The sequence below is a fragment of the Podarcis gaigeae genome, assembly GCF_964106915.1.
Source record: "Podarcis gaigeae genome assembly, chromosome: 4".
NCBI lineage: Eukaryota > Metazoa > Chordata > Lepidosauria > Squamata > Lacertidae > Podarcis > Podarcis gaigeae.
The window spans coordinates 32644904-32671825 of NC_139677.1; the positions used below are offsets into that span (position 1 = coordinate 32644904).

At 42.6% G+C, this 26922-nt stretch overlaps 1 protein-coding gene across 1 annotated transcript; it reads right to left on the reverse strand.

Annotated features, from left to right (window-relative positions):
- Nucleotides 1-387: 387 nt before the first annotated feature.
- Nucleotides 388-23895, reverse strand: LOC310843092 (interleukin-1 receptor type 2-like). Its single transcript, XM_083735630.1, has 9 exons — nt 23759-23895; nt 20969-21096; nt 20605-20863; nt 13985-14159; nt 11422-11596; nt 9733-9798; nt 5820-5955; nt 4244-4389; nt 388-3191 (listed from the first exon to the last, which is right to left on the reverse strand). The coding sequence occupies exons 1-9, from the start codon at nt 23770-23772 to the stop codon at nt 3064-3066; spliced, it is 1227 nt and encodes a 408-aa protein (XP_083591756.1). The 5' UTR covers nt 23773-23895; the 3' UTR covers nt 388-3063.
- Between the last annotated feature and the right edge of the window lie 3027 nt (nt 23896-26922).

Here is a 26922-nt window from a genome sequence, read left to right on the forward strand (position 1 = left end):
AGGCAGCCCTGTTTATGTAAGTTTTTAATGTTTAATGCTGTATCATGTTTTTAATACTCGGTTGGAAGCCGCCCAGAGTGGCTGGGGAAACCCAGCCAGATGGGCCGGGTAATCATCACCACCACCATCATCATCATCCAGTCTTCCCCAGCTTGGTGCCCCCCAAATGTTGAGTTAATACAATTCCCATCAGCCTCAGTCACCACATGTTGGCTTGGACAGATGGGAATAGCAGTTCAAAAACTCTGAATGGTGCTCTCTACTATTAACAAGGCGTCTGACATAAAACTTTTTTTGTGAAAGATAAAACAAAACTTGGGCCCCTTCATTTGTTGTGTTGTGTTTTATCTTTTACCTTCCAAAAGGAAAAGATAATAGAATCTAAAATCATAATTACATACAGAATTTATTGTTTGGAAACATTGTGGTTCACTCGACACAGACAATATCCTTCTGGGATTACAACAAGGGACAGAAAGCATTGTTACGTTGCTGATCACATCATTTTCTGGAAAGAAGATAATGACGAGCCAAGTCGTTTCTGGAAAATCAACTTGGGTCTGTAATAATATTACATTTCCCTTCCCATTTTCCCCAAAGACAGCTCGTCTACCATGACAGCTGCCTTTCATTCTCTAGCTACCGACCTTTGAACAAAAGCAAAACAAAAAACAGAGTCACCTATGGAAGTAATTATAGTTACATATGCCTTCTTTTCTACTAATGTAGAATCATTAAATGAATCCTTTGAAAATGAAGCAACTCTCAGACAGAGGACACTGAACAAATATGGAGAGGTTTTTGGAAAACCAGCCAATTTGCGGTTACTATGACATCAGCACCTGGCACTGAAAGAAGGAAGGCTGACTTCTTTCTTTCAGCAAAAGCGTTGCAACACAGATTTTATCTTTGTCCATAGGGTGCAGCTGCTAATCTCAGAACAAAAGCTTTCCAAAGCTTAGACCTACTAGAGCTGGAAAAAATATCTTGGCTCCCAGACTGTTCGTAAGCCCTTTTTATTTAATGCATACACAGGTAAGACGCTGACAGATCCATACATTATATTCTAGTCACATTAGACACATTTGCCAGCATCCAAATATCTGAGAAACTCATTTCAAGAGAGCTTTTGACAGGTTTAGACAGCGCCTTCCAACGCCGCATGGTGAACAGCTTTTAGAACTGAGGGGAGATTCAAAGCAGCTTGGAATATTGGGTAGGAAAAACTGTTCAAAGTTATGAGGACATTGTAATGGGGATTGCACGAACAGTTCTTTGATCTAAGTGTTTTTATTCATTCCACATTAATAGTTTCAAGAAAAGAGAGTAGTATTGAATACTCCTATTTGGGAGTGGAGTACTCCTATTCACAAAATGCTGCAATGTGGAGTACTCTCATTCGGGGTCCCTGCAGCTATGCATTTTTACAGAATGCATCATTCCACACCGCCTCCCCACAAGTGTCAGTCAGCCTTCCTTGCCCACTGAGTATGCCCAGTCTTTATTGGGCTGTTTATGGTTTGCCTCCCCCGTTGGTCCCTCCCCCCTAAAGTTTTTTGTAGTTTTACAAATCCCAAACCTCCTGATACCTGCCTCTTGTATATGGACAGTGCCATTTTGGCTACCAAAGGATCCTCACTCAGCAAATGAATTAGATAAAAGTAAATGGGATTAAGTAAGGAATACGTCCTGTCCCATCTTCTTCAAAGCTATTTAAAGGCCCAAACAACTAATGATGGTGCCTGACCCAGGAGCCCCAATAATGTCTAGAGCAGATGACATAATTTCAAGCGCCAAAGAGATTTGTGGGCCCCTTTCCTCTGCCTGCCATTTCCTCTTCCCGCTCTCACTTCCATACATCACTACTGGGAAAACCATGGCTTTAACTATACAGACCTTTGTTGGCAAGGTGATGTCTCTGCTTTTTAAGATGCTGTCTAGGTTTGTCATTGCTTTTCTCCCAAGTGAGAGCTGGACCATAAAGAAGGCTGATTGCCGAAGAATTGATGCTTTTGAATTATAGTTCTGGGGGAGACTCTTGAGAGTCCCATGGACTGCAAGAAAATCAAACCTATCCATTCTGAAGGAAATCAGCCCTGAGTGCTCACTGGAAGGAAAGATCCTGAAGCTGAGGCTCCAATACTTTGGCCACCTCATGAGAAGAGAAGACTCCCTGGAAAAGACCCTGATGTTGGGAAAGATTGAGGGCACAAGGAGAAGGGGACGACTTAGGACAAGATGGTTGGACAGTGTTCTCAAAGCTACCAGCATGAGTTTGACCAAACTGAGGGAGGCAGTGGAAGACAGGAGTGCCTGGCGTGCTCTAGTCCATGGGGTCACGAAGACTCGGACACGACTAAACGACTAAACAACAACAACAGCCCCTTCCAGCTGTGTACTTTTCTCCCACACTAGCTGAATTCCAGTGTCAGTGCCTAGTTGAAGGGATAAAAGACCTGTGAGGATAAGATAGGTGAGGGAGCAGAGGGTTTCTCACATCCCTTTGGAAGAGCAATATTTGAAGGCATTAGCTTATCATCATCCTATTTAGTTTGGGTCTAAGAAATCGCAATTAGGAATATCAGAAGCTTCCTCATACTGAGTCAGATCAATGGTTTATCAAGCTCAATATTGTCTACACGGACAGGCAGTGGCTTTCTAGGGTTTCCGACATGGACCTTTCCAGTCCTTCCTGGAGGTGACTTGGACTGAACATGGGGTGTTCTGCATGCAAAGCCAACGCTCTACCACTTTAAGAGCCCACTAGATGAGCTATGGGCCTTCTGACACACCTTCTGCTTCTGCAAGGACCAGCCTTATTTCTGACTAGTGTGAGGAGCCTCAAGCAGCAGATTTGAGAGGTAAATTAACTGGCAACAATTTGCAATTTATTTCATTAATATATATTTTTACCACCAAGGGAAATTACATCAGGCTTTCCTGCCTCCGCCAGCAAAATGTCTTGGGTGATTTTTGTTTTCATCCAAAAGGTTTCTTGATATATTGCAGCAGATTACCAATCAGTTGGTTTGTTTTCATGCTAAAAGAAGAACGTTTTGTCCATTAGGATTTGGTTGCAATATATCCCCTTGCTGATCTTCTCTTCCAACATTTATGCAGGCACACTCCTCCCGCAATCGCGACAACGAGAGCCACAGGAATGAGCGCCAAGTACCAAGACGTATCGCGTTCTAAAAAAATAAAATAAAAGTTGGTGTCAAACTTTGCACAGCCTAAATAAAAAATCAGGGGAGTTATTTCATAAAACCCACATATTTGAAATGGAGTATTGAATTCCCAGAAAGGTCATATGACATTTGAGGAAGAAAAATGGAAGAAACTAAGTTAAAATGTTTAACAGCATAAAAGAAGAGCAGCTCTCCTAGATCTGGGGAACTACAGTATTGGCCTGAATATAAGCCTCACTCCCCCCCCCCCCAATTCCGAAGGGAGAGATCGAGGAAGAGGAAAGGCCGCCAGCAACTTAGTGTGGCTGCCCCACCACCCTGCCCCCAGTATGCAGCCAGGAGCAGTGAGGAAGGGAGCGGCTTATATTCAGGTATTTTTTCTTTTGTTTCTTTTCCCCCCTCCAATTTTAAAGGTGTGTCTTATATTTGGGTGCGGCTTATATTCGGGCCAATACGGTATAATCTTGCCCAATATCCTATTTCCAAGAGAGGCCAGCCAAGAAAGTGGATAGGGAGTTCCTTGATCCATCTTTCATAATACAGTGTACTTCGGGTTACGAACTTAATTCGTTCCGGAGGTCCGTTCTTAACCCGATACTGTTCTTAACCTGAGGCGCACTTTTGCTAATGGGGCCTCCTGCTGCTGCCGCACTGCTGCTGCGCTATTTCTATTCTCATCCTGGGGCAAAGTTCGCAACCCGAGGTACTATTTCCGGGTTAGTGGAGTTTGTAACCCGAAGCATTTGTAACCCAAGGTACCACTGTACCTCGTGGAACCACTCTCTCTTAGCCCAACAAAGCAAAAGGTAATGCCCATATACTGTCTGAGAATTGTTCCATGTAGACTAGTGCTGTCTACACTGACTGGCAGTGCCCCCCAGGCTTTCAAACAAGGGCTCAGCCCTATCTTGAGTTGGAAGAATTAGATATTCTCTTTGCAGTTACCAACGCAGCCATGATGCACAGTCAGGTTCTCAACCCTGGTAAAGGTCTTGCAGAGCTGAACCATACATTAACAAGTAGGGCAATAATAGTATTTGTACACAGACACATACCTTGTTGCTTTACATGTGCTGCACGTATTTCATGCCCGAGACTATTATGGGCAACGCATGTGAAGTCTGTATTAAAATCAGCTTCTTTCACAGGGTCAAAAATCAAGGGCACCTCAATGTAATTTTCATCATTTTCTACAAGTTCCCTAAAACAAGGAAACAGTAATTTATAGGATCACTTTTTTTTTAATTGATAGCATTTCAAGATCACTGTAATTTGAATTTTTTTTTAGTCTAGCATTGTGTAGTGGGTGAGTGGCAAGGTGCATAACAACGGGCACAGCATTTTATAGCACATGGGAATGCGTTCATTTCACTGCAACACCCTGATTTTGAATATTTTGTAAGAAAAGTGGGTTTGACAGGATCTCAGCAGTGAACCATTGTAATGCAGTTGTTAGTGTGTCAGGGGGCTTCCAGACTGCAACCAGGGTGTTGGCATGCTTAAACTTTTTGGATTTCCCCCAGGAAGGAAAAATCCAGATTCAATGGGAGGGAATGTGGGCTGCTCTTTTGATGCCAACAACAGCATATGGACCCTGCAAAAAACTTGCATGCAGGAGGAGCACCAATCTTACAATAGCCACCTGTCTGGAAGCACTTTCAGACTAAAACCGGAACCATGCAGATTCATATTCTCATTCAGCCACGAAGTATACTATGGTGACTGAATCTGCTTGGAATGTGGTTTAAAGGTGAAAATATAATAAATGATGTAGAAAGGAAGCTGCAGCCCAAGATAGGGAAACAGGTATTAGGGACCTCATAGCTACTATAAATAAATTAAGATTTGCAGGGCCTGGTGAACGTCATCCAAGAGTACTAAAAGAACTCGCAGATACAGTCTCAGAGCCTCTGTCTATAATCGTTGAAAATTCTTGGCAAACAGATGAGGTCCCTGTGGACTGGAGGCATTAAAAAAGGGAAGGGGAGAGGAACCGGGAAATGACCAACTGGTCAGCTTGACATCGATACCAGGAATGGTTCTGGAACAGATAATTAAACAGTCTGTCTGTGAACACTTAGAAAAGGATGTTATGATTACGAAGAGCCAGCATGGGTTTCTCAAAAGCAAATTATGCCGGACTGATCGTATTTCTTTTTTTTGATAGAGTTTCAGACTTGGTAGATCAGGGAAATGCTGGAGATGTAGCACATCTTGATTTCAGTAAGGCTTTCGACAAAGTCCTCCGTGATAGTCTTGTGGAGAAGCTGGTGAGCTAGATAATGTTACAGTTAGGTGGCTAGCTGGAGGTGATGCCAAAGTGAAGTGTAAAAGAACTATACAAAAATGGTCAGCCTGATCTTGAACTGAGATGGGAGGAGACACAGAGACGCTTTCTTCTTATTGCTGAATCCAAAGCTATGGCAGGGCGGTAGTGGCTAGAAACCTAACAGAGGACCAAGATCTGTTAATGCTGTGAGCCTTTTCCTCTTATGTATATATGTGTAAATAGAACCACATATCCCAAAGATACTGCTATCTCAAGTGACCTCCATTTTAAAGAACTAAACACAAGGTATGTTTTGGCACCTCTCACTGCTCAGAGATTGGGGTGAGCATAATAATACTTACTGACGTTCTCCTTCTGTAACTCTGCCCTTTTGATATAGCCTACCAATGTAAGTCTTGTTGGCTAGCCACCAAACCTCAGTAAAAAAATGGCTGCTTTCTCCAGTAAGCACTTTGCATATCATTGTCAGTCGAGAACCTAGTTTGAAAAGGAAACATGGAAGTAAGAACAAACAAATGGTGAGTACTATGTTGAGCAATAATGGATATCACCACTCCTTAATTCTTAAGTCTTCTGAAGAGCTCAATACATTCTTATTTCAGCTGACATTCAACGGCCAGGATTAAGTAGGTGTATTTTTGTTTTTATTGCATGCCCTTTGTTTTAATTGTTACCAAATCAGACTCCTTGGGAAAGGTGTGTTGGAAACTGAACTAAATAAACCAAGAAGTCTACCTGGAGAAGCAATTAGCCATTATTCATCACGTAAAGGTAAAGGGTCCCCTGAAAATTAGGTCCAGTCGTGACCAACTCTGGGGTTGCGGTGCTCATCTCGCTTTATTGGCTGAGGGAGCCGGCGTACAGCTTCCGGGTCATGTGGCCAGCATCACTAAGCCGCTTCTGGCGAACCAGAGCAGCGCACGGAAACGCCATTTACCTTCCCGCTGGAGTGGTACCTATTTATCTACTTGCACTTTGACGTGCTTTCAAACTGCTAGGTTGGCAGGAGATTCATCATATAAATAAATGTAAATGTTTTTAGTAAAACAGCTGGAAGAAGAAAATACAATTCTCACACCACTTCTTCTGGAGTCTGATTACCTGTGGACACTTAAAGTGTTGCAAATGTATTGGTTTTTGGCCTACTTCCAATGCAAATATTGGGCATCCAGTTCAGCGCTTGGCATACGCCAGTCAAATATTGTCGTTAAACACTGCATGGTGCCAGGAATGCCACGGTATAGACAGCAGCTTACAACTTTCATATATTTGTATATATTTCATATATTTGTATATATATATCCCACTTTTCATCACCAAGCAATTCAGGGTTGGTTTCACCAAAAGAAATGTATCACCATTATAAGAGAACAAAGGAGGCAGTCATGGTGAGTTCCAGCACCTCTTTTTTCTAGAAAAATAGCACTGAATGTCCTAATAAAAAGAATGCTTTAAAAATACTTGAGTATTATTTGGCAACATTTGACCAAGCCTTTTTTGACCAATCATCCAGCCTAGTAAGGGAACCAAGAAATAGGTGGATCAGCTCTAGAGCATTGCAATAAACAACTGCCACACTCCAGAGCTTTTATCATCAGCTAACAAGAATCTAATAGGATCAATAAAATGCAACCGACCCCAACAATCTCAAGGCAAAAGTGACAGATAATTGTCCTGGCTGAGTGAAATACCTCAGGCATCCCCCGGATGAGCAACAAGAGTCCACAGAAGCAACATTTCCCAGAGATGCCTGAAGCCTCAAAATAAAAACACTTATTTAGTCAACATCCCAAAAAAGAGGAGTTGGAAGAGATGCTGGTGGCAGGTGAGTTTTTGAGCAGAGTCTGAACAGCTTCTTACAGAATTAAAGCAATAAGAGTCAAGCTTGTTTAGCTGATGACCCTTTCTATTTATGCTAGCCAGCAACACGCGGCTTAACCACATCCTTCTTGACTAAGGCAAACATTCCAATAGCCTAGAATAGCATGAGTCACTGTACTTGTTTGCACATGGAATATTTTATTGCTGCAGAGAAGTTTTTGGGTTTTTTTATGACATTTGCTGGAACTCATTCAAAAGCACGGTATCAGCCGGAGATGGCCCTGTCTTCACAGGGCATTAGGTACAAAATATCCTTCTCCCATGAAGGCACAATAAAAATATATACTTTGTTTGAAAGGAAATCACTTTCAAACTTGTGCAAATATTTAGCAATACAGATCACCTCCTCAACGCTTTTTTTTTTGCAAATATGCCAAGTTAGACTTGAGAACACAGTGAACCCTTTGATACATACCATCTGTACTTGTCCGAATGATTAGCAAGATGCAATAAAATTACACATGTTGTTGTAAAATTGTCTGACTGGTGATACAATTTGTTTAAAATTAATACAAATTATTTTTTTAAAAGATGAAAAAACAGCCTAGATTTAGAGACAGTAGAGGCCAGCCTAGAAACCTACTGCCTATCGATTGCAGAGGTCATGTTGACATCCTCATTTCCTTCTACATTTGAAGACTTGCTCACACAGAATCTATGGTAGCTCTCTAGGCTAGGCCCCAGACCATGAGGTTCTTGGTTCAAATTACCCAGAGTCCCTGTAACTTGCATCAATTCTTTTTAGGACCTGGTATATGTGACCATTTGTAGACAAGCACACATCTCAGATCAGGTTCTGGGCTCCATATCCCAGCCAGCTTTTGACCTCTAGGTTGCCACAATGTGTTATATACATGGGGCTGCCTCAGAAGATGGTTCAGAAACTTCAGCTGGTACAGAATTCAGTCGTTGCTTACCAGGGCAAGATGGTATGAGCATAAACAGTGGTACCTTGGGTTACAAACGCTTCGGGTTACAAACGCTTCAGGTTACAGACTCCGCTAACCTGGAAGTAGTACCTTGGGTTAAGAACTTTACCTCAGGATGAGAACAGAAATTGTGTGGCAGCGGCATGGCAGCAGCAAGAGGCCCCATTAGCTAAAGTGGCATCTCAGGTTAAGAACTGTTTCAGGTTAAGAACGGACCTCCGGAACGAATTAAGTTCTTAACCAGAGGTACCACTGTAATGTCAATCATGGCCTGACTGAACTGGCAGCCAGTTAGTTTCCAGGTCTGATTCAAAGTGCCATTTTTGATCTATGAAGCCTTAAACTGCTCAGGACTGCAATACTTCAAGGACCAAAGCGGCCTTTTCTGAGGTGGCCCCTTGCTTGTGGAACACTCTCCCCAGGGAGCCTTGACTGGTGCCTTCATGACATATCTTTAGGGTCCAGGCAAAAATATTTCTCTTCTCCCATACCTTTGGCTAATTAAACAATATATAGCCTTTTAAAACTGCGTCGGGGGGGGGGGCCAACAGTATTGTTTTCTTTTGTTACTACAGTATGCATTTCGGTGTCATTATTTTGTAAACCACCCTGTGATCCTCAAATGAAGGGCAATATAGAAATTTAATAAAAATTAAAAGATTTTGGTAGGAGGTCTGGTGAAAACCTTTAGGTTAATGATGGGGGGGCTTTTTCATTTCTTTCGCAAGACTAGTTTATCCAAAGAGCACATACATTCCTACATTTCCGGAATAGTTATTAAACAGAAGAAATAAGTGTTCCATATTGATGACTTTTCCCCAAGCATACAGAACACTCTTTTCTGCACTACACAAATATCATCTTTTTTTCTACTTCAAGTGTCGTGCATAGGTTCTCACAGAGCTATGGACCATATCTTTGACACCATGGTAGAGGAACGAAGTGCCAAGACTTTTTAAAGTGTTGTCCAAAGAAAAAAGGGACCCCGTGTCTCGAGTGCAAGGAACAAAATGTATTGGGAATTGTAGTTTGATGAGGGTGATTTGCTAAGAGCTCTAACACCTAGACCCCTACACCACCCCTAGACAGAACTCCAGTTTCGAAAGATCCCTGGATAAGCAGAATTAGAGCCAAAAACCTATTTTCCTGTATTCAAGTTGTTCTTGTTCCATTTGTTTTAAAATACATGGAAGCCGCAGGTGGTTGAGTGGTCACCATGTCCCGCCAGCTGTTTGTTCAATCAAAATCACACCAGTCTGGTTTCTGCCCAAATAACTGGCGAGGAAAAGGTTCAGTAAAGCCACCATTAGCTGTTATTATGGTTGGAACTAATATAGTACTAAAACCCACTGGTAAGAAATTTAGAACTGAGTTATAATTCTTATTTTGTAACATAATGGTACTTTGTTTTCAGAAACGACTTGAATAAATTTGTTGGCCTTACCGAGACCTGCTAATGTAATCTTTTCATTTGGGTAGACAATCACAGGTCGGCTTCTTTTCTTTTGGCCTAGTGAGAGTTCAGAGAAAAAATGTTGCAGAGAATTACATCCGCTTTTCTGATACAGCAATAGTTTCCATTATTTACCAGGATAAAGAAATAACCTCGCTCAAAAGAATAAGGCATGGCTGAAATGTAACTGTTATCACTAGAATGAACATCGACCAGAATTCCAGTGCGTTCAGAGATCTTGTCTCTCTCTCTATTTCCTCTCTCTTTGCTCTGTGAAATTTTCAGAGGTTCTCAGCTGGTTTAAAATAAATTGAAATGGGGGAAGAATGTGCAGTTCTTACATTGATCTGAAAACACATTAAGCACACTACCACCCCCTGCTGGTCAGCCTGTGTACTGACTAACAGGTAAATTAACATATATATCTATATTTATTTAACAGAGCAGCAGACAAAGAAACCTGTACAAATTTAAAAATAAAAAGGGGAAAGTGAGATAGGTGTATTTGTCTACCCTTTCCCACTCTTAGTTAAATATTGCATTCCCCGAGCTAATGGAAATCACCTCCCAGGGCTCTCTTTTGGCATAAATTACTTGGTTTTGCAAGCGGAGGCATTTAAGCCACAAACATTCTACCTCCCACAAAGGCTGCGAATTCCTCACACTTCCACTGGCCACTAGCCAGCGATCTTAGTTCTCTTCTGAAACTATTTCAGGCTCTTATCGGAAGCAAATAGCTGGAATGTTGTGCTGGGTAAGCTCAGGGCTTTAGCAATTGGCAGTTGCAATGATGAGAAAGAGTAGGAGTCTTTTCTTTCGCTGCCAAAATACATCCTAGGAAAGCTGTTTAGAGTCAAGGACATGCATATTCCGTGCATCTGCAGTTGGGCAACTTTTCTGACCCTGAGGGAGACATTCTTTTGACCTCAACAGAAGAGTGTTTTGGGCTGTGATGATACATGGGGAGAAGAGGGTTACCCGTTTCCTTCCCATCGGTGACCCCATACAAGAAAATTCAGCCCCACACAGGAGATTCAAAAATACAGTGGTACCTCAGGTTACAGACGCTTCAGGTTACAGACTCCGTTAACCCAGAAATATTACCTCGGGTTAAGAACTTTGCTTCAGGATGAGAACATAAATCGTGCTCCGGCGGCGTGGCAGCAGTGGGAGGCCCCATTAGCTAAAGTGGTACCTCAGGTTAAGAACAGTTTCAGGTTAAGAACAGACCTCCAGAACGAATTAAGTTCTTAACCCAAGGTACCACTGTAGCCTTCTTTTGGTGACAACAGAGAATTGTTTTCAAGTCTCAATAACTCCCTGTGGAGCGGTAAGGGGCTAGATGGGGAGGCCCCATGGCTCACATCTGGTTCATGGGGCATAAGTTCTCCACCTCTTGTCTAAACTGACTGGCAATGGCTCTCCAGGTTTGCAGTCTTTTCCTGCCTTGCATAGAAATGCCACAAATTAACCTTTCATTTGCATATCTTGTGTTCTGAGCAATGACTCCTTGTGACGCATATTTCAACAATATGCACATTTGTATAATTGATCCATGTGGAAAATATAAAGTTTACTTCATACCAAATTTGTATTTTTTTAAGCAAAGAAAAGTGGATCATCTGTATGTACAGTCCTGCTCGTCATTGCGTACTTTAGTAGTTCAAGAGTAAACATTACCAAGTGTTTCTAACTGAATGGTCCTGGTGATGTTATATTGTCCCATTTCGTGCCGAAAGTTCAGCTGGCAAGTATAGTAGCCTGAATCATCCAAGGACACAGAGTTTATGATGAGATAATTTGTGCCCTTCAAAACAGCAAATTTCTTATTGTCAATGTCCAAAGGTATTGAGTCCTAGAAACAAAAAAACAAAAGTAGACAAATAAAATGGGCAGCCGAACATTTAGTAGTGAAATACAATGCTTCAGTGCCAAGGAGTCTTGAGGTGATTTTTTTTCAGTGAATTCTTAATGTCACTGAGCTAGTTTAACATCCATTGATGCAGCAATGATGGCATTTTGGAAAGGCCATGAACACTGGGAAGACTGCGGCAGGGGTCTGATTCCTGACAGATTCCAAAGCAGAAAAGTGCCTCAAATAAGCTTTTTATACACAATGTCCACATAAAGCTTAAATGCCACTGTTTATTACTGTGTACATGAGCACAGAGGATCTTGCAGTAAGCACCAGACTCACACCTTTCCCCTTCCTTCTCCCCCCACAGAGTCGGAATAAGAGTTATTTTCATTTTCCACGAATCCTGGTTTATTACATTCAAACCAAGGGCAGTGGTTTAAAACAAGCTCTGACCAGTTTAAAAACAGGCCAACTTAAAAAACAAACAAACCATGGATTATGAAGCTGGCTTCCTTAACTAAGCAGGGTTTGCAAGTGTGACTATTTGGTTTACACTTTGACTCTCTTCAGTTTCCGTTTGGTGCCAGGAAAGGAGAGAGCTCTTTGTTAAAGTCTTGCAATAAGCCACATGGTTACACAATAATGACTAACTGTTGTAGTGGCAGCGTAAGTGGAAAATTCCATATTGTATTGATCAACCAATGATAGATTAAATGAGGACAAGCCTCCGTTTCTGGTCCATATCACTTTCACTTGTGTTCACCCAGAAAACTTTTCCATCCCATATGTGCATTAAAGTTTTATTTATTTATTTATTTATTTATTAAAAATCTGAACAAAAATCAACATTTAAGTGCTTGTTCTTAACTGCATTTTCTCTTAAAACATGCATTTTGTTTTCTCTCCAGGTATGTACCTTTAAACATGTTCTGATAATTTATATTGAACCGAAAATTATGTCAACAGCAGCTGGAGAAGTGTGAGATCTGACGGGCATGTTCTGATCCATACATTAGTCAGTCCAGGAATTGCAGATTAGGTCAGTTTATATCAGAATGAGCAATGATCAAATTCCTCAGGCAAACCTGATCAAAATGGTTCTCCACCACAAAGTCAGTTTGACATGATTCCAGAATAACTTGTAAAATGATATTGTGATCCTAGGCTTCACTTTCCATTACTGGCCAGACACTGTTATCACTAAATAAAAACTCATGGTCTAGTCAGTTGCTGACAGACCTGGTTTCTGGTGAAAGGGCTATAAACTACAGATAAATTTAGCAAGGCTCTGCAGGATTTCAGAACTACTGCCCAAGTCATTAGTGTCAAAATTGAATGTGCACCATGCACATTCATAATTCAATAAAATTAACACGTGGAAAATGGTTTGTTTAGAATTTGGACGGAGTGGATGGCTTTAACCAAGAGAAAAGGAGGAAATTAGTTTTGGCGAACTAAATTAATTGCTGGGCAGTTCCAAAAAAATAAAATAGCCTCAGGCTTTGGACTCAACTTAGCATGGTTCTCTTGGATCAGAACTAATGTTTTATCTAGTCTAGCATTCTGAGTCTAACATGCTTCTGGACATAACCAAGGCACAATGGCAGCAACCTTTTTCTTTTGGCATCAGTATCTGATGTTCAGGGCTATGCTAAGGTTACCAGATTTTTTTTTCAATGAATCCAGGGACACTTTTCAGCTTCAATAGGAATAATAGGATTTTGTATGGGGACTGATTTGTAAATCCGGGGACTGTCCCCGGGAAACAGGGACATCTGTTAACCTTAGGCTATGCTGCCTCTGAACATAAAGAACATTTGGGGGGGGGGTTTGGGGGGAGGAGCTCATGATGGACCTCTTCTTTGCGAAAACAGCTTGTCATCTTAAATGCAAATATTCTAAAAACAAAGCAACCTAATGAAACTTTCAGGCTATTGTATCAAAGCTTTAACTCAAGAGCACATCTGCAGGCCACCATAATCTAAGGTATTTTTTCAAAGCTAATTAATCTATGCTAAGGATGGGTAATTTATGTCCCTTGAGATGTGGTTGAACTACAGCTCCCATAATCCTGGACCCCTGGTCATGCCAGCTGCAGATGGTGGAAATCTAGCAACATCTGGAGGACCATTGCAGCCCCGTCCCTGGCCTTAGCAGAGTTGGCCACAATTACACTAAGATGCCAATTCAAATGAATGGGCTTAGGCATGTCATAGCCCTGCATAAGACCCTGTGCAATTTCTACCATGATGTCAACGTCTTATATTATATTATTCTGCCTTTCGTTCTAAGTGCAGTGCAGATGATAGTCCCATGTGGGTTTGGATACTGGAAGTCCAAGTTCAAATTCCCAAACTGCCATGAAGAAATTACCCATAATAATACCTTGTACCATTTGAGTTCATAGTTTGTATTCTTTTGTACAAAACTCTCCAAGGCCGGACAGACAACCTTTCCAGGACTAAATGTGAAAGCCTTCTGGAGATAGGAAATATTTCGAACAGCGCTTTTCTCCACAACTGTGAGATGAACAGACACATCAGCACAGTAAGAAGAATTCCTGCAGGCGGAGGAGGGAGGAGGCAGGGGGGGAGAAGAAGAAACATGACATTCATACACAACAAGGGAAGATTTATCATTGCACCATAACACACCATTGCTTTTTGTTATTCAGATTTAACCATTTTGAACAATTAGGTACACACAGGACACTAAAATCACCGCCCTCTGAAAAAGCATCATTGGTTGGCAACTTGATTCTGCAGACCCCACCCCCTGCTGATTTCAGAGCACACTGAACACAAGTGGCAATATGACTGGATTGGCTTGGCTTCCCGACAGGAGGAACAAATTGTACTGAGCTTATTTCTGCTTTGTTGTGTGTGGGGGGGGGGGGTGTTAAGCTGTGGAAGGACAAATATCAGTAGATACATGTCATTCAAATGTATTTTTAGACAATTGGAAAGTATTTTATAGACATACTTCGGTAAATCTATTAAGATTTTAGTATACTAGAACAGAACTTGTGCTCCGGCAGCGCGGCAGCAGTGGGAGGCCCCATTAGCTAAAGTGGTGCTTCAGGTTAAGAACAGTTTCAGGTTAAGAACGGAACTCCGGAACGAATTAAGTACTTAACCTGAGGTACCACTGTACAGTAACAAGTTAGCAGAACCAGGACTGAAGGACTGAGGAAGAAGACACTCACAGACAGAAGAGATCCTTTGCTTCTGGAGACTGTTTGTTGTTGTTGTTTAAAGTTCCTTGCTCATGAGGAGAAGCACAAGCCAAGGTTTGTATCTGAGAGTGTACAGGGATGTTTGTAGGCAGGAACCTGCTTCATCCCCCCCCCCCCCATTTTTTTTTTACTCAGATGAATGTCCTGTACGTCTAACTCGACAAACACACAAACAATAATATCATATGGCAGTGGTTTTCAACCAGGGTGCCTTGAATGATGGTCAGGGGTGCTGTGGGCAACTCTGGCCTCTGTCCCTCATTCCTTCCTCCCCTCACTATTCTGATGCCCTCCTGCATCTCTGCCTCTGTTTGTTGCGGCAGCCCTGGCAATAAGCTCCACCTGTGGATGTTGCCTCTGGGGGGCAGCTCTCTTTGGGGCAGGGAGGGCAGCTCAAAGACCAGCAGCAGCTGCCCAGGGGACCCCCAAGGAGAGGGGAGAGGAGGCTGAGGGAACACTCCACAAGGGAGGGTGTTTGAAAAAAGGGTGAGGGACTGCCAGCTCTGCAGGCAAGGGGTGACATAACTGGGCTCCTGAGCCCCACAGGGGTGCCACAGAAAGAATGTACAGTGGTACCTTGGGTTACAGACGCTTCAGGTTACAGACTCTTCAGGTTACAGACTCCGCTAACCCAGAAATAGTACCTCGGGTTAAGAACTTTGCTTCAGGATGAGAACAGAAATCATGCGGCGTCGGCGGGAGGCCCCGTTAGCTAAAGTGGTACCTTAGGTTAAGAACAGTTTCAGCTTAAGAACGGACCTCCAGAACGAATTAAGTTCTTAACCAGAGGTACTACTGTAGTTGGTCAAGGGATCCATGGACTCAAAAAGGCCAAAAACCTCTGCCATATGATGTCAGGACTTGGGAGTTGTCCTGCTTCCTCTTGTGAGCTAAACAGCCAGAACTGAAAATCTGCCTTATTGACTTCAGTATAAAAGGGATCAATAAAGCCATCAGCTGACTTGCGCTTAAATGGCAATCTTGGTGAAAATAGGAGAAGCCCAGGTGTTTGAGAGGTACCGATATTGGCAGCACAAGTTTGATCAGGCTGCAGCAATAGACAGATAACCTTCAGAATGATCCAGTGGCCCTCTGTAAGTGTCACAGAGATAGGATTCACATCAATGCAAGGGCCATTGGGTTGCCATTTAGATGCTGTATAATAGACATGACCTATGACTCCTATGGAGAAACTGCCACGGATACTGGGGACTCAGCTATGCAGCTGCAAATATAATGCTTTAAGTGTGTTTTAAGTGCATTATACAAATGTGGCACTAGATGGCAATGGTGAGCTTATGGCAAATTCAATATATATTTTCAAAACGTTTTTTTAAAAAAGCATTTTCTCAGCGCTTTATATGTGTGCGTCTAGATACCACCATAAGCAAGGAGCAAGGCACACTTTGCGTTCCATTGATTTGTTTGTTGTTTTGTTTTGTGTGGAGGGTCTGATGAGGAATTTATGCAGTTGGAAAAAACTGCTTAAAAAAGAAATAAACAGTCCTGTAATGCAAAGCCACCATTGAGTACAGCTCAAGGGGTGTGTTGTTATTTAAAAGCTAGATTAAACATTTAAAATATTTTATCTGAGGCAGAAGAGAAGCCAAGGTCACCAACTGCAGAGAGTATGGAATTTTTTCACTGATGGGGGCCCTTCTTTGGTGTAATGTTTGAAATAGCCCCAGGTTTGTACATTGTCTAAAAGATCCAGCTATATTGATGTGCTATATACAATTCTGGTGTATCTTAATTCTTTTTTTCTCTCTTTTTAAAAAGTAATTGTATGGCTGATTTTATGCTGTTCATCACTATATATTTTTTCTTAATATTGGTGGAATCAAAACTTCTGAATATAAGTTAGTTTGCACATAGATTTTCTGTCCTTAGAAGCCCTGACAAAATTGTTGTTTACGGTTCCTTGAGCAAAAGCTGTAACTATTAAACCAGCCTACATTTGTGATAGGGACGCAGGTGGCGCTGTGGGTTAAACCACAGAGCCTAGGACTTGCTGATCACAAGGTCAGCGGTTCAAATCCCCGCGATGGGGTGAGCTCCCTTTGCTCAGTCCCTGTTCCTGCCAACCTAGCAGTTCGAAAGCATGTCAAAGTGCAAGTAGATAAATAGGTACCGCTATGGCGCGAAGGTAAATGGTGTTTCCATGCACTGCTCTGGTTTGCCAGAAGCGGCTTAGTCATGCTGGCCACATGACCTGGAAGCTGTACGCCGGCTCCCTCAGCCAATAAAGCGAGATGAGTGCCACAACCCCAGAGTCAGTCACGACTGGACCTAATGGTCAGGGGTCCCTTTACCTTTACCTTTTCATTTGTGATAAAGGGAAGTCCTTCGCAACCTGAGGACTGGGCTGAAAAAGGTGTATGTTGTTCGGCTCATGATTACTTGGCAAGGAACTGCATAGGTTTGTCTTGGATTTTTCATTCGGACATAATATCTTCCAGATGAATTTGCTTGTGGGATTAATATAGAGGCATTATAATGGAAATGACATTATGAAAGAAAACAACATCAGCCGCTGACTTTTTCACCGAAAAAATCATTTACATATCCTCTGCAATAAGTGACCTCTTTCTGCACGTATGCCAGTCCCCCTGAGGTTTACACTGGAAGTCTTGCATACTTTTCATTGCACATGTCTCTTTCCACTCAGTGGAGTAACTTCTGGTATTAAGTACATTCCAACGCCACAGGACACTGAGCACATCTGTATTTCTCTACCTTGGGACACTTTTCTGTCTGTGCAAGACTGCTAAAATATTGCACAGAGGTAGTGTAAGAGCTGTTTCATCACTATCAGGCTCAACAGCATCAGTATCACTCTCAGCAGAGATAATTTATTTTGGGGGGGACATCTTTTCTGTTTATTAGCAATGACCAATGTAAGACATTTGAAAATACAAACCCATCCCCTTCCATCTTCCGTTTCTTACTGGAGGGCTAAATGTGATCGAAATTACTTGCGGATGTCACTTTTAGCCATTGACTGCTACAAGGATGACACAAATCCAGATGTTCAAACAGGTGGCAACAGGTGGGACCACAAGAGACCAGTTGTATGAGGCACCATTTTCTGCACTCTAGACAGGCTCCCTATTCTAAACGCATGCCCTGAACAGACATCACAGAAAGTTTAAGGCCAAACCCTGCCAGCTGCTGGTGCCTATTGCCCATGAACTGGTTTTTTAATTACTTCTTTTCTTCCGCTTTTTAACAAAATGCAGACACTGAGGCTATAACTTGAGGAGGAAAATTGATGCCGTGGAGGGGACGTTTCTTGACCTTCCCTTTCCTTGAGCCATTTTCAATAAAAATCACACCCATAAAGTTGGAAAGTGTACGTTAGGCTGCCGCAAGGTTTCTGCCTGGCTACTTGCATTCATCAAGCCCAGAAGGAAGCTTCTCTTTTCCAACCCCATATTGTGGACTATTCATTAGGTAAAGGTAAAGGGACCCCTGACCATTAGGTCCAGTCGTGGCCGACTCTGGGGTTGCGGCACTCATCTCGCCTTATTGGCCGAGGGCGCCGGCGTACAGCTTCTGGGTCATGTGGCCAGCATGACTAAGCCGCTTCTGGCAAACCAGAGCAGCGCACGGAAACACCGTTTACCTTCCCGCCGGGAAGTAGATACCTATTTATCTACTTGCACTTTGATGTGCTTTCGAACTGCTAGGTTGGCAGGAGCAGGGACCGAGCAACGGGAGCTCACCCTGTTGCGGGGATTCGAACTGCCGACCTTCTGATTAGCAAATCCTAGGCTCTGTGATTTCACCAACAGCGCCACCCGCATCCCGGACTATTCATTAGCCCACACTAAAAACAAAGCAGCACTTAATGTGACCATTAATAACCACAATTGTAACCTTTAATAAGTATGCATGGTGCTTTCTACAGTGATAATGTTAATAATCATCAAAACATTGCGGGGTCTTCAAAGCTCATTTCATGCTCCTCTCCTTGCAAAAGATACAGATGCCCCAAGCTCTTCTCCTCAACTAGTTGCATTTCAGTGAGTGCTTTGCCCTTCCTCTTTCCATACCACCTGCAAAGTGCCACATGCATAGGTAAAAGTAAAAAATAGGTAAAGGACCCAGTCAAAGACGACTGTGGGGTTGCAGTGCTCATCACGCTTTCTGGCCGAGGGAGTTGGTGTTTGTCCACAGTTTTCTGGGTCATGTGGCCAGCATGACTGAACTGCTTCTGGTGCAACGGGACACTGTGACGAGTGCCAGAGCGCACAGAAACACCGTTTACCTTCCCACCACAGCAGTACCTATTTATCTACTCGTACTGGTGTGCTTTCGAACTGCTAGGTTGGCAGGAGCTGGGACAGAGTAACAGAAGCTGGCTCCATTGTGGGGATTCGAACCACCGACCTTCTGGTCCACAAGCCCAAGAGGCTCAGTGGTTTAGACCACAGCGCCACCCTCATCCCTTGTAGTGCCAGACATACACAGAGTTCAAGACATCCCCTTGCAGGAGAAACATGACTGTCCTCCTCACTCCACACAAGAAACAAGGATGTCAAAGAAAGGAAGCGTAAGTCACTTCCACATTCTGCGACCACCATTTAAAAATAGTAATAATAATGTCCAGAGCTGAGGAGCCATACCCTCTTGTGGCTAGGCTTCGCATTGTATTGGTGATGGATGTAACATGTCGTTCCTTCTCTTGCAAAGGCTGCACTTCCCTCAGGAACAATAATGCCTGAGTTGGATGTAGCCACATGATCCAATGCAGCTAAACATTATTATAATGCAACTCTGACTTTGGGGGAGCTGGTTTTCCCGTGACAGTCGCACCAAGCTTCAGTTATAGGATCTGAGCCTTGTTCTTAGTAATGAAAGAATAGTTACACTGAAGCGTGCCCAACTCCTAGGGGCAGAGGGGTCTTTGGCCCCCTCAATATTTGCTGGCAGGGGATCAGGTCCCCTTAATGTTGAGGGGGTAGAGGAGGCCTAGCACAGCACAGTTCACTGGGTGGCTCCTCCTGAGCGTGAGAGAGGAAGCTGTTCCATGTTGGGTTCCCTGCTTGGCCTCTCCCTGAAGATGCGAGTCGCACATAGGACATGTATGCACGCCACATGCCACACACACCAATATTGGGTACAATATGGTACCTTTGGTACACCGAAGTTATGTGGATGAAGATGGCCTCAGATAAGGTAAAGGTAAAGGTACCCCTGCCCGTACGGGCCAGTCGTGACCGACTCTGGGGTTGCGCGCCCATCTCGCTTAAGAGGCAGGGGGCCAGCGCTGTCCGAAGACACTTCCGGGTCACGTGGCCAGCGTGATGAAGCTGCTCTGGCGAGCCAGCACCAGCGCATCACACGGAAACGCCATTTACCTTCCCGCTATAAAGCGGTACCTATTTATCTACTTGCACTTAAGGGTGCTTTCGAACTGCTAGGTGGGCAGGAGCTGAGACCGAACGACGGGAGCTCACCCCACCGCGGGAATTTGAACCGCCAACCATACGATTGGCAAGTCCTAGGCGCTGAGGTTTTACCCACAGCGCCACCGCGTCCCTGGCCTCAGATACATTGCAGCAAAAAAACCCAGTGCATTCAGTCTCTGCTCTAAAGAACTCTTACTTCTCAATGCATCTTACCTTCTCCAACACTTGATAAACAGTACCCCAGATCTGTCTTGTAAATCCATTGCCAGTAAGTCTTCAGTGATGCGTGAATACGCATGTTATCTGCTTAACCCTATGTAGCCTAGGCTAACAGTCTTGTGCCTTAGAATGCCTACCTTCGAGTGCAGATATATTCCCCAGAATCCTCACTGGAAGCTGGCAAAAACCAAAGAGCATCATCTTGTAAGAGAATTCTTGTTTCTCTGTATCCTGCAGGGATAATTGTTGCTGAACCATTTTTCCCCCAGGTGAGATTCAAGGGCTGATCAAAAGCATCCATATGTTTGTATCTCAAAGGAGGGCATTTGAGGACCACTGGTTCTCCTGCCAGTACAAAAGTGGACCTGAAATGCACGGTGCGATCGTGGCAATTATCTACGTAAAAAAAAAAAAAAGAATGGCTTTGTATTAAAAAGAAGAAGAAAGAAACACTGGAATGTTCTAAACCAGGACTTGGCTATTGATGGTTCCTGCTTTCACCTGCACTTCCCGTACGCTGGATTCTGAAGGCAGAAGTATCCAGTGTATTGGCAATGAAAATACATAAGAGCCTGGGCACCATATTCCGTAGAAAACAGGAAAAAGAAAGATGGATGACACCTTGGAACCTGCGAATGAGAAGAAGAGTGTCATAACAACAGAAGTGTTCTAAACGAGATGGTGACTAAACTACTTTTTTTAGAACAAACTGTTAAGGCATGAGAAAAGCCTGCCAGAAATATCTCTTCAACTGCCTGACAGCCTTGTCTCTAGAGCTCCTGGGCTTAAAACTGGGACTGGCATAGCTCCAGACTCTGATGAAAACATGGATTGGATTCCCTTTACATAGTGGTGGTCAACCTTCTTAACAACTCAAGCCCAGAGTACAAAACAGTGTCTCTGCTGTGGACAGTGAAGTGCATATGCTGTACTGCTCCATCACAAGTGCTTGGAGTAACTTTGCTTCTTATCTATTGAACTTGGGAGCAGATAGTCTAGTACTGGACTGGAAGACTTCAGACTGGATTATGGCATAGATGAACTCATGGGACCCTCCTGTTCCATCCTGAAGTACCACAATCTCCAGCTGCCTGTGGCACATTTGCCAGGCATGTTCTAAAACTAGGGTGACCAAATTGGTACCTGTCAGATGTTTGGGACAACACTGAACACCATCTGATGCTCAGTCTGTATATATGTGTATAAAAAAACAACAACCCTCATATATCACAAAGGCACCACAGCTTCCAATGACCAATGAACCAAGACCAAAGTATTCTATGCTTTTTTTAAAAAAATGTAAATCACTTTGAGGCTTCTTTTTGTAGTACTGTAAGTTGACAAGTAAACATAACAAATCAAAATAAATGTGTTGGCACCCCTGAAGTCTCTCAACACTTGGAAGCTGGGCTGTGTGCAACTGGAGATGAACAACTTAATAGGTTGTTCATAATATGGATTCCATTTTCACCTCAATTTTCTCCACTCCACATTATTTCTCCCAACTGACAGTTGACTGCTCTTCTCTGTTGACTAGAACCATCAGCCAACCAAAGTCTTATTGTTTTCCAGATCAATCAAAATGAATTTACGTGATCCAAGCCACATCTACAAATACTAAAAGTGATTATTTTAGTTTTCAGAATCTGCTGCCAAGCAGCTACTGCTAAACAGGCCTGCAATATAGTAACAGCGCAAGGTTGTGACTTTGACAGTCACACTCTGACATCAACACAGACCACATAACTTCCCCTCCCCCCAGCACAAAACATAATCATGGGCACAACATTTCTCCACAGTCATATATTCACATTTAAGTCCTGTGACCTCCTAAATTCAGGGGACTTAAAGCCAGGTGTTTCTAGTATTGCTTGCTGAAAGGCTCCCAAAACACTGTATTTTAAGCTTGTCATCTTCACACAATCTTTTTTGTACAACCAAAGTTTACTTTAGAAGGGATACTGTTTGCTAACAAGAGATGGCTCTATGGTGTGTTGTGAGCAAACCCAAATCTTTCCTTAGATTATTTATGTATGTAAAGTATGGCTACTTTAAATACTTTGGCTAGAACTCAACTTTCAGCAATTTAAAATTATTATTCTAGCTTATTATTCTGGTTTCTTATTGCTGTTTCCTAAACTCCACAGGAAGAAGCTTGCTGAAGGATATTTGAGTTAAGTTCATGGTTACCAACTATTAGGTATCTGAGCACTGAAAATGCATGGTCTACACATTACTCAATACATTTTGTGCAAGTTCATGTTTCCAGTTCTAATCTGAAACGTGAGTCATGTCCTCCAAACCAGGATATAAGCCAAAATCAAAATATGGGAAGTGGGCACACTGTATTTCTCTAAAATTTAACCTTCTGAATATAGCTGACCAAGCTTTTTCTGTACCATCTAAAGTTCTTCTGGCAGCAACTCCAGCCACTGGCCAACCTTAGCCCCCTAGATTGTGAGAATGATTTTCCTATCCTTGGGGACATCAGATAGAACCCAGGTCCATTGGCTCCCAGTGAGAGTGATGGATACATGATTGATTTGGGCAAGGGAAAGGGGGATCTTTCTCTGGTGGGAAAGAGAGGTACATGTGTAGGATAGCATGCACAGGGAAATGCTGAGGTGCAAATCAGTCCCCTTTGGCATAAAGTCAAGGGGGAACAGGCAACAGAATGTGGAAAGGGACCAATGGAACTCTATGTCCTTAGAAGACTAGGAATACAAAGCCATGTTCCAAAATCTGCATATAGCAGTTTATATGCATAGATGCAAATTTAGACTGACTTCTGTCCTATAAGCAAAGCTGGAAAAGCAGGAAGGGGCAGCAGATCCAGGGCTAAGAGCCCCTGGACCACCCACTAAAACACCCCACAATGGGTGGTTTTAGTCCTGAGTTTTTGGAGTGGGCTATAGGAGGCAAGCAGTGTCCATTTACCTCTCAGCAGAACAGACACAGGGCCACCCATTGCCCCATGCTGCAAACCGACCAATGTTGACTATATTTCATGCCCTTCATGCATGAAAGCAAAACCAAAACCTCATGGAAGTCTTTCATTCCTTGACAAAAGGTTTCAATTTTTAGTCACATGGAACCTACAGAGTTTTACTTCACCAAATATAGTTCTGTGAAGACCTCTGCATACATATTATAGTCAATAAATAGTTGCAAGAACCATCAGCACTCATATGCTTGGTCCATTAGCTCCCCCGCCCCTACTTTTGAATAAACAATCAAACTGTCCATGTTTTATTACTCTGCTATCTCCATAAAGAAACATTTCACACTTACCCAGATCTCTCCATCTTTTGTCTTGGAACTTTTCAAAGAGCTGTAAAGTACTTTATCTTAAAGGAAGAGTCTCAGCAGATGGACTTATATATATCTATATATATCAGAAAAACTTACGAAAACTTTCCCAAGTTACCCAATTCTGATTTGTCAGAACAAAAGAGGTATGAGGTACACCTTTCCAGCGTTTCGAGGCTATGGGGAACAAAAAAACCCAATACTTGTTCAAAGCAAGGGGAAGTGACTTCCTTTTTTATGACGCTGTTTCTTTCCAGTGGAGGGAAAAACTTGCAATTAACCTCAGACAACAAAAGTCTTTTTGCTGTTGCCAATCAGTTGACAATGTTAGCATTTGTAGGGCTGTCAGCCAGAAAAAAAGAAATTAAGTTGATCTTCTACATTATAACCATTAACTGGTTATAACGTATAATAATTTTTTATTATTCATTAACTTTCTATACCACCTTTCATGCGAAGACCACAGGACGATTTACAATATAAAAGCACAAAAATATGTAACAAAGTAAAAACACCCACAACACAAACACCCACAACAATCTATGGCCACTCCAGAAGAATACCATAGTTGACGGTACTGTAAACCTCTGAAAGGTCAAGGTGGTTTAACAGGCACACATTTCCCCCTGTCTATCTCCTGAGGGAGGTCATTATACAGGGAAGCCAAAGCACTTTCTGTGCCAAAATCAAAGTTAAACCCAAACTGAATCAGATCCAGAAAACTGGTTTCCTCCAAGACTGCCTGGTACCAAAAACAAACAAGAGATATGCTCTTTCGAAATACTGAAGAATACGAGGTAACTTGGCTGTAAACAAATCCCTCAAAACCTACAGTTGGTGTCTGCATAATTTGTCTTGTATAACCAGTCCTACACATTTTCTTAGTAAAAAGCAACCTTCAACAATGGGAAGAAAAAGTAAAAGGTAACTCCTCCCCTCTTCAAAAAGGTTATAAATTGTCTGCCATAAACCTGAAATGAACAGGAAGATTCAGTTTAAGACTTCCTAAGGGGGGGGGGGAATACCACTCCAAATGACTCAGAAATCTGTTCTGTGGAACAATTGTATCCACAGAATAAAGAATTTTATAACATTTTCCTTGTCTTGTCTAATCTGATTCTGCACCCAGGGAGAAATCACGTAGCTCATTAAACCTCTCTTTCACTCTGTCATGAGCTGAAACTACCTCTGGCATTTATTTGTCATAAGTCATTGCTGCCGTCTGCTTTCCCCACAGACAGGAACATAGGAAGCCTGCCTTATACTGAATTGGGGCACTGGTCCATCTAGTATTGTCTACACGGGCTGGCAGAATAACATTAGTGCAGCCTGCTGGGCCAAGCCAAAGGCCTGTCTGCTGCAGCATTCTCATAGTGGCCAACCACAAGCAGCTCTCCAGGGTTTCAGACAGGGGACATCCAACTAGGGATGGGGGAGGAATTTGATGCCATTTACATTTAAAGGCGACTCTCTCAAAACTGCAGATTTCTAAACTGTATGAGAACCAAAGCACAGTCATCCATGAAAATTTGAAGTTATCAGAATCTTGCAGGTCAGTTCTCCACCAAGCAATCTTTATTCAAATGCATATATTAGGAGAAAAAGTGCATTAAAAAACTGACAGTGAAAATCACATGCAGAATGCATATTAGCATTGCTTGTAAAAACGTTTGCTGCTTTGCATGTGTCTGTCTAGTCCCTGAGCAGCCTGAGCCGCGAGTGTGCATGGTCCCAGCATCCTCAAGCAACTGGATATAACTGGTCCAAATCATGAGGGGGTTTTCATTATGTAATAGCAGCTGGAACTAATAAAAAGGAAGGTGAACAGGCTAACTAGTCTGAATTCTCCCAATAATGAATGCTTGCTAGATCACTAAAATTTAAAATAGCCTGATTTCTGGGGAATGTATATTTTAATTGGCTGGTTAAATGATGTTGTTGTTGTTGTTTAGTCGTTTAGTCGTGTCCGACTCTTCGTGACCCCATGGACCAGAGAACGCCAGGCACCTCTGTCCTCCACTGCCTCCCGCAGTTTGGTCAAACTCATGCTGGTAACCTCAAAAACACTATCCAACCATCTCGTCCTCTGTCGTCCCCTTCTCCTTGTGCCCTCCATCTTTCCCAACATCAGGGTCTTTTCCAGGGAGTCTTCTCTTCTCATGAGGTGGCCAAAGTACTGGAGTCTCAGCTTCACAATCTGTCCTTCCAGTGAGCACTCCGGGTTGATTTCCTTCAGTATGGAGAGGTTTGATCTTCTTGCAGTCCATGGGACTCTCAAGAGTCTCCTCCAGCACCATAATTCAAAAGCATCAATTCTTCAGCGATCAGCCTTCTTTATGGTCCAGCTCTCACTTCCATACATCACCACTGGGAAAACCATAGCTTTAACTATACGAACCTTTGTTGGCAAGGTTAAATGATACATACATATTATTCACAAATTAAAGATCTATGACAAGCATTCATAATTTTCTGCACCGTTTGCAAAAACATATGCACAATAGTGCTGGTATAACTCAAGTTGAGGCCAGTCAATGATCAGGTGGTCTCTGACCTGCAGGTTTTAATGGTGATGAGAAGCAGAAGACTTGAGCTTTCCATATCAGCTCTTAGCAGCTGGTAAGTCTTGGCTACCTTTGTATAATAGAACAAAGTGAGCAATGTCTTGGAGCATATTAAATATCAGTTTCATGAAAGTAGAAACTTAATTGTGACAGGCAAAAGCAGGGATCTACAAGGTTATAATCTTATGGTGCAAGCTTTATTTTGTAGCACAAAATTTATTTTCCTATTCTTATAGGATTTTCCCTCCTCAGTTCAATGTTCCCAGTTCAACATGTGGTTGCCTGAGTTATTGGTGCTTAGCAAATTCCCTGCAGAAGCAACTGATCACCCATTAACCATAAGAGAGTTATGGGAATCCAGCTAAAGATTAAAAGGCAAAAATTAAGCAAAGCGAAAGATCAGTGAAGGAACCACAATAACATTTCGCCTGAGGCAATAAGATTATACCTAGAAACAAAACGATAGGGAAAATACTCATGACTGGGTTGGAGATTTAAAGACTGGCTCCATGTCAACTTCCCAAAAAGGTCACACAGGAGCTGGGGGAAGAAACATAAGATCCCTGCTGGGTCTGATCCAAG